The sequence below is a fragment of the Lolium rigidum genome, chromosome 2, assembly GCF_022539505.1.
Source record: "Lolium rigidum isolate FL_2022 chromosome 2, APGP_CSIRO_Lrig_0.1, whole genome shotgun sequence".
Lineage (NCBI taxonomy): Eukaryota > Viridiplantae > Streptophyta > Magnoliopsida > Poales > Poaceae > Lolium > Lolium rigidum.
Window position 1 is genome coordinate 95296624 of NC_061509.1, and position 8291 is coordinate 95304914.

At 47.4% G+C, this 8291-nt stretch overlaps 1 protein-coding gene across 1 annotated transcript; it reads right to left on the minus strand.

The window, feature by feature from the left end:
* Nucleotides 1-6025: 6025 nt before the first annotated feature.
* On the minus strand, nucleotides 6026-7940 carry LOC124686931 (aquaporin NIP1-1). The gene is made up of 4 exons (XM_047220806.1): nucleotides 7735-7940; nucleotides 6958-7380; nucleotides 6796-6857; nucleotides 6026-6251 (listed from the first exon to the last, which is right to left on the minus strand). Exons 1-4 carry the CDS (start codon nucleotides 7858-7860, stop codon nucleotides 6026-6028), a joined length of 837 nt encoding a protein of 278 aa, XP_047076762.1. The 5' UTR covers nucleotides 7861-7940.
* Between the last annotated feature and the right edge of the window lie 351 nt (nucleotides 7941-8291).

Here is an 8291-nt window from a genome sequence, read left to right on the forward strand (position 1 = left end):
CTTTGACTGTCCACCGGCGCCTCGTCGTCGAACACGGCAGGCACAGGCGTGACGACGGCGACGATGACGAGAACCAGTAGGCGCACACGTTCTTACGGTTTTTATTTTTCTTTCTTTTACTATGTAAATTATGTTTTCATGTTATAAAAATGTAAAATCGAAAAAAATGTGTTGTGCCGTTGGAGCCATCCTGATGCAAACGGACGCGCGGACGCGCGGTCGATTTCCAGTTTTTTCACGCTCTGGATGAGCCAGAGGTCAGAGGAGGAAGAGCTTATTTGAGATTTTTCTTTATCTGCATGGGAGAATAGACTTGGTATTTTTTTTTTCCCATCCCCAGTAGTAGTGCGCCCAAAGCCAAACAGCTAATCGCCCAGCTTGTGGTAAGTTCGATCGTACATGGATCGGACGAAATTTATCGTACGTATAGGAGGAAATGTCTGCCGATAAATTAAGTTGGATTACTTCCTTAACTACACATAGTATTAGTACTTAGTAAACACAGATGGCTAAAAATTCTGCATCTAGATTTTTTCCCTCAAGGAATTCTCAAATAATTATTTTATCTACGATATTTTACTAGCATTAATTTGAATTTGTAAGATTAAACTTACCTTGTAAAATATTAAAGTCTTAAAAGACGAAATATTAAATATAAAAATGTCATTTGTACTGATTCAAATTAAACATTTTATACTAATGGCTCTCCCAATTATAACAATAATAAAGCATTATTTTTTAGTATATGGAAAGATTTGTTAGCAGCTATGACAATTAACAAATGGTGGAGATAGCCAAAATGATTAGTTTGAAACACAAATTCTTAAACACACTTTGAATCAGTACAGGTATAACTTCAAAATTGTATATATAATCCGAAATCAAATGCCATAAGCACCAGTGTCTTGAAGGTGCATTCACAAAATAGATCCATGGCTTTAGAAGATATAAAAATACATTTTTTACTTGCCAGATTAAGCTTCATTTGTACTAAAACCCAAATCAAAGTGAAGAGAATCTAAATTTACAGAAAAATAAAGAAAAGCAAGAACATGCTCGAGACATGGAGGTAACAAAATAATTGATTCTAAAACCGTTACTAGTCTATCAGAAAATGAACCAAAAACATTGTGGTAGAATCCAGCAATTAGAGCATAATATTCACTAATCCTTAATTTGAATCTGGTCCATATGATAAATAAACAAAAATAAGTACCATATCAGAATGAGGTGATGGAATATGTGTACAAAACAAACACGCCGGACTAAATGAAACCAGATCAAAATAATATCTCAGTTCAAGAAAACATACGGAGTACGTATATTTCTGAAATTCGGTTCATACCAAATAGGATCCATTGATTTTTCAGAGTTCATAAAGCACCTGCTAAGCTGCTGCTAGCTAATCAGATGTAAGCAGTAAGCCACAAACCCACGAATCCAAATACGAGAACATTACATGCAAACATCATGAGAAAGAAAAGGGATTGGAGGGAGAGCAGCCGGACATATCCTACTGAAAGGGAGAACTGACTAAACAACTCACAAAGTTGCAGACATATCCTGACTGAAAGCGGAGATCCGTCTTGAGCACGCTGTGCATCAAGATGCGGCAGCGGAACTCAAAGATCTGCAACGCGTCCAGGAACAGCACGAGCGGGAGAGGGAACAGAGAGAGCTCCCCGAGCTCATCGCCGTCGACCTCGAATGCCGCGCTGGCGCCCGTCCAACTCGGCTCAGGGGGCGGAGGCCGGGTCGCCGGCGTGCGGATGCTGGGGCGGCGGGCCCGGACCTCGATGGCGGCGATGGTGGTCGTCTGGTGCGGCCCTGTCGCGGTGCGGGGGTCGATCTAGGGTTGCCCAGATTTGAGATGGCGCGCGGCGATGGCTCCGTGGTCTTCGTCTCCGGCGGCGGCAATCGTGGGGCGTGCCCTTGCAGGGATATGTGCGGCGCGCTCGAGCGAGACGACAGGCGCGGGTGGTGGTGGGAAGTGGGAACCGGGGTTGGGGAACGGATGGTCTGGAGAGGAGTTGCTCAGGAGGAGGACACACGAGTTAATAGCGGAGTTAATGTCAAATGCCTGTTTTCAGATACGGTGAATATACAATCATATACGTGCCAAAAATACACATGTTGTCAGCTACGTGGTGCTTTCTGATTAGTTGGTTTTCATCCTCGCGTGGAGACGGGTTCCATTCAGTATTTCCGGGAGATGCCCGTTATCTTCCTGATCTTCTTAAAAAATTCCTTCAAAAATTCCTGATCATCTGATATTCTCCCTTATCTTCGTCAAATGAATCTCACACATGACGGCGGCGTAGCAGCTCTCTGGCTCGACGGCGGCGAAAGAGAAGGATCTGATTGCTTTTCTTCATCTTTTAGTGAGGTCTTTTCTGCAATTGCTAGGATCTATATGTAATTTTACATCTTATGTGGTCCTTTGTAACATCTTGTACCGCCACCGTTTGCGTTTAATGAAAAGCTTCCTGCCCCTTCGGGGCACTCCTTGTTCAAAAAAAAAAAAAGAAGTAGAAGACGGAATATGAGATCAGATGCCTTTATGCTCGAGTATGGTGAGTGACTGAGACAAACATATTCCGTAGGGAAAAAAAAGTCTGGGCAAGGATATAAAATTATACTTTGGAAACGAGTACTTTTTTACTTATGCTAGCGCATGGTTGGATTAGTAAGGAAGAATGAAACTAAGATCCAGCTTAAAATGCGAAAAACCAAATCTGAACTGGGGTGTAGATGCTCCTGGTTTAATAAAAAAATCAAAACAAATAGTAAAATAATTTTTAAAAATCTAATTTTTTTGGACAATGAACATGAACAAGTGTTCTAACTGCACACCAAAAATTTCCGAGAAAAGACATCTATAGTGGTTTGTGCAAAAAAAGCTAAAATACGGTGCTGTTTAGAACGTCTAGATTTGTTTCTTACATCACTTCAATTTGTCTTTTTTGCACAGATCACTACGTAAGTCTTTTTCTGGAGATTTTTGGTGTAAAGTTAGAACAAGTGTTCATGTTCATTTTCCAAAAAATTCAGATTTTTTAGAATTTTTTTGCTATTTGTTTCGAATTTTTTATTAAATCAAAAGCATCTACACCTCGGTTCAGAAATGCCTTGTCCCTTAAAATGCAGATTCATACTATACCACGTTGACAACATATATGTTGCTACTATATTTTCTATAAAGTGGGCTAATTGCCAATTGTGTTAGGGACGGTGCAGAGATACAAGTGTAATTATTCACGGACGGATCGGAGAGAGATACATAAGAAGCATGCAATTTTTGCCAAAATTTCACCGATCTATTAATAATCATCAACACAAGTACAAAAAAATTAAAAGTAATAAAAATTACAAATAGATCATTAGACCACCTAGCGACGACTACAGATACTAGCGTGAGGGCCGAAGGCGCGCCGCCATCCTCGCCCTTTCATTACCAAAGCCGGACAAAGCTTTGTCGTAATCGATCTTGTTGTAATAGACAGATGGAAAGTCGTCGTGCTAAGCCCCAAATAACGAGCAGCAACCATCGCCAATGATGATAACCGTAGATCGAAAGAGGCGGCCTGAAACTATACCATCGAACACGAAAACCGACCGGATCCTAGTAGATCTGCCGGGCACACAAATCCACGCATCCTCCGCTGGTGCTAGATGCACCACCGGAGCGAGGATAGTGTGGGGACGACCTTATTCTGACTTTAGGATGTGGCCGCTGTCTCACCATCCAAAAAAAAACACTGATAACAAACTAAACGAAGAACTTAAACCTTCCCGCCGGAGAGGCGGATGTCCGCCATGCATCCAAGGCCCCATATGGCCACCGGAGGCGGAGCGTACCGCTAGCGTCGCCAGCGAAAGGAACAGAAACCCTAGATGGGTTTTAGAGGTTCACGATCGCCTCGTGTATCTTGCCAGCCCATACCGTTTCTGTCCGATGAACGGTTGTGGTTATTATTGATTCTTCACCAACGTTGCAAATCTGGAAAACTTGTAAAACCTTTTTCGCAAGTTGTTGTTAATCATGTTTCTAATGCCGTAGGCGCGCGAGATTGCGGTTCACGTCGGATTGGAACGGTAAACACGTTCGGTTGAGTTGGTTTGACATAATCCATTCGTCCCATCATAAGTGTCTTAAATTTGTCAAAATTTAGATGCATTATATCTTGAGTATTATATCATTTACCTGTAGTTCAAATCTAGCCGTTCTCATGTCGATTCGGGCTTTCACGGGCTTGCGGAGAAATTTTTCCGAGACGGAGCTTCTGAAGATGTCCTAGGGCGTGTGCACCAAAGACATCTTCGAGAAGCTCCGCCACGGGAGATTTCCCAACCCTTTTCCCAACAATTTTACAACAGATGGAGGCTTTCACGGGCTTGCGGGGAAATTTTTCCGAGGCGGATCTTCCGAGGATGTCCTAGGGTGTGTGCACCAAAGACATCTTCGAGAAGCTCCGCAACGGTAGATTTCCCAACCCTTTCCCCAACAATTTTACAACAGATTGAGGCTTTCACGGGCTTGCGGGGAAATTTTTCCGAGGCGGAGCTTCCGAAGATTACCTAGGGCGTGTGCACCAAAGACATCTTCGAGAAGCTCCGCCACGGTAGATTTCCTAACCCTTTCCCCAACAATTTTACAACAGATGGAGGCTTTCACGGGCTTGCGGAGAAATTTTTCCGAGACGCGGCTTCCAAAGATGTCCTAGGGCGTGTGCACCAAAGACATCTTCAAGAAGCTCCGCCGCGAAAAATTTCTTGACCCTTTCCCCAACAATGTTACAACAGATGGTGGCTTTCACGGGCTTCCGGGGAAATTTTTCCGAGGCGGAGCTTCCGAAGATATCCTAGGGCGTGTGCACCAAAGACATCTTCTAGAAGCTCTGCCATGGGAGATTTCTCAACCCTTTTCCCCAACAATGTTACGGGACATGGAGGATTTCACGGGCTTTCGGGAAAAAATTCCGAGGCGGAGTTTTCAAAGATGTCCTAGGACGTGTGCACCAAAGACATCTTCAAGAAACTCCGCCACGGGAGATTTCCCTGCCCTTTCCACCGGCCATGAGGACGAAGCACTCTTCCTTTACTTGTTTGGCTTGTTGAGTGGTGGTGTTGTGTTGGAGGAGAACACATGGGTATATATAGGGAGGCGAGGGGCTGAAACTGCAGGAAAATTTGGCGGGAGCATGGGCGGGAAAACTTGGCAGGATAGAATGGGCGGGAGAAATGGGCGAGAAAAAGGAAAACACAGCTTGCGCGCTATGCCGACGGTGGCAGCATAGGCATGGCAGGTGACGTCATTTTGGCGGGAGGGGCGGGAGAAATGGGTGGGAGAGGCGAGAGAAATGGGCGGGAGAGGCGGACGAAATATGGGCGTCCGCTATGCCGAGGGCCACGGTCGGCATAGGCGTGACACCGTCAGGTTTCCGTTAGGGCATGGCCGAGGGGCGACGAGCCGGGCTGGCACCCTGCCGCTATATATGTCGATGGCCGAGCATACGCCGAGGGTGACCGTCAGCATAGAGAGGCGTACGACGAGGGGGCACGTACGCTGACAGGCTCTCTGAGGGCTGGGGCTAGCCGGCATGTACGCCGACGGCCCCGACATTTAGCGGCGTACGATGTGGCTGTCGGCACCTCACGCCATTCCTGTAGTGATGTATACACTGAGGAGTAGTAGCGTAAAATGTGGCCGATAATTTAGACTAGACGCGCATCCATGCATACGCGCATCGATCGCCTTCTAGAACAACAAGTGCATATGGGCATGCTGTCCCCGCCATGAAAATTCCACCACACATGACATGGTTCCAAAACACAACATTTTGCACATATACATACTCTCGCAGCCTGGAAGGCAGGTCTGGCTACACCAAGAAAAATTACTAGAGGAGGAGTACGCAGAGGGTAGGTACCCCCGCTCGACGCGCCATGGACGGCACGGATCGACGGTCACGTACGGTAGGTAGACATATAGGTTCCTGATCGGATACACTGACGGTTAACTAATTTATACGGAGACGGAGTTGGCCCTGCTCATGCTCTTGAGGAAGGAGCCGCTCTTGGTGATCTCGCGCAGGGGCTTGTTGGTAAACCTGATGAGGTTGTACGCCCAAGCTCCGGCGACGGCTCCGGCCATGGGCCCCACCACGTAGACCCAGATGGACCTGTACTCGCTCCCGACCAGCGCCGGCCCGATCGACCTCGCCGGGTTCATCGACGCTCCAGAGATGGGCCTGCCAGTGCCAAGGAAGAAGAAGAAGCTCAGTAGTCATGCCACAAACATATTCTAGCCTTCTCAGTATACTTTTCAGTCTTTTTTACACACGAGTCCGAAGTCAGAGTTGAGAGTCGAGAAAGAAGCACAACTCCGTTGGGTGGCCGTGTGTTTACAAGGGTTGGTCAGTGCATGAATGTATTTATGTTCATATTAATGGCAGTGCGCTGGTCTACACCAACCATGGCAGCGGGAGGACGCTCATCAAGGCCGCGCGCCAGGACTACTCGCTCACATGACGCTCTTTATGGCTTCCATAAAAACGCTCCGAAGAAAAGGACACCCACATCTCAGGGATCCAGCTTTCCTTTTCGACGGATGCACGTCAATGGTTTCTGTTACACTACCCTGCCTTGCTTCTACTGCCAGCTAATTTTCCTATAAACAGATACTCCTACTTACTCGTTTTATGATTCATGTCCTGGTTTTAGTTCAGTTACAGCAAAAATATCATACTGGAATTATGCGTCTGAGATGATGAGCCGTTAATTACTAGTACTTACCCAGCGATAAGCACGTTGAGCAGGATGGTTGCGCCCACGGCCAGCCCGGCCAACTCCCCGATCTGCACGCACATTAATCATCAGATCAGATAAGATCAACATCCAGTCTGTTAACAACTCGTCAGCTAGCTAACTACACGCGAGCATTCAGCGCTAGCTTACGGCTCGGTTGTCGGTGGCGACGCCGGAGATGACGAACATGAGGTAGAAGGTGATGATGAACTCCAGCACCAGCGACTGCACGTCCGACCCGACGGGGAGCGTGCCCGGGAAGTGCTCGTGCCGCCCGCCGAACATGAGCCGGAGGGTGCCGCTGGCGAGCGTCGCGCCCAGCATCTGCGCCAGCACGTACGCGGGCACCTGCCGCCACGGGAAGCGGCGCACGGTGGCGAAGGCGAAGGTCACGGCGGGGTTGAAGTGCGCGCCGGAGATGTGGCCCAGCGCGTACACCATCACCATCACCGCCAGGCCCCAAACGATGGCCACCCCCGGGAACGTGATCTGACCGTGCCGGCTCTGGTTCACCGTCACCGCGCCGCAGCCGGCGAAGATCAGGAAGTAGGTGCCGAAGATCTCAGCAAGGATCTGCATACAAACAGCATTTTTCGTCAGTACGTCGTCAGCTATCTACTGGAACGTCGCTGTTCATGGCGATCTAAAACTTTTGTCGCCTCCGATTCATGTAGTTAGCTAGACCATTAGGTGGGTGGCTACTGCCTAATAGTTTGGTGAGGCACAAATTCTTCTACGAGATTTGCCATTTTTGCACCCCGGGTCCTACACCCAGCTAAGGCCTAGGGCATTATCCCTTCATTACAAGATCGATTTTAAGGGCATTCAAAGATCAAAGAAAGAGATCTATCATTTCAGAGACGGGGACACGGCGACTACGAGAAAAACAACAACTGATCTATCTATCTGCAAAGCGCACGACCTCACCTTCTGGACGAACGGGATGGAGATGGCGAAGCCGCAGCCCTGGTTGTACTCCTCCTTCCTCCCTTCCTCCATGGCGCTCTGCTCGTGACCTCCGTTCGTCTGGCCGTTCTCGCCACCTCCTGGCATTTCCTCTCTCTTATTGGAAACTCGGACTGGCAGAGGAGTTCACAACAGCAGAGGGGGGCGAGTGATCAGTGGAGACGACAGATGTAGTACAAGGGCGAGAAGTTGGCTGATGACCCGGGCGCGCGCCTATTTATCGGCACGGGGGAGCTCGTCTCTATCACTTTCCATGCCGTTTGGATTGACCCAGCCCACCTCCCCTCTATGGTTGGTGTATTTTCTGCGATTAATTTTATTAGCAGTGCTGCTCCAGCAGTAATTATCCAGATATCACCAGCTAATCAGCAATATTTACACCACTTGGTTTTTTTTTTTTTTGAACACAGAGGCGTTGAGGGCTGAAAATATGGTACTCCCTCCATACCAGATTAATGGGCAAATATATACTTCAAAAAACAAGTTTGACTACTAATTTTCTCAACAAAATATAAGAT

Coding starts and splice junctions, on each gene's coding strand:
- LOC124686931 (XM_047220806.1), bottom strand. CDS start 7,860: ATGCCAGGAGGTGGCGAGAACGGCCAGACGAACGGAGGTCACGAGCAG. Junction 7,381..7,734: donor CCATCCCGTTCGTCCAGAAG/GTGAGGTCGTGC, acceptor GTTTGTATGCAG/ATCCTTGCTGAGATCTTCGG. Junction 6,858..6,957: donor TCGCCACCGACAACCGAGCC/GTAAGCTAGCGC, acceptor ATGTGCGTGCAG/ATCGGGGAGTTGGCCGGGCT.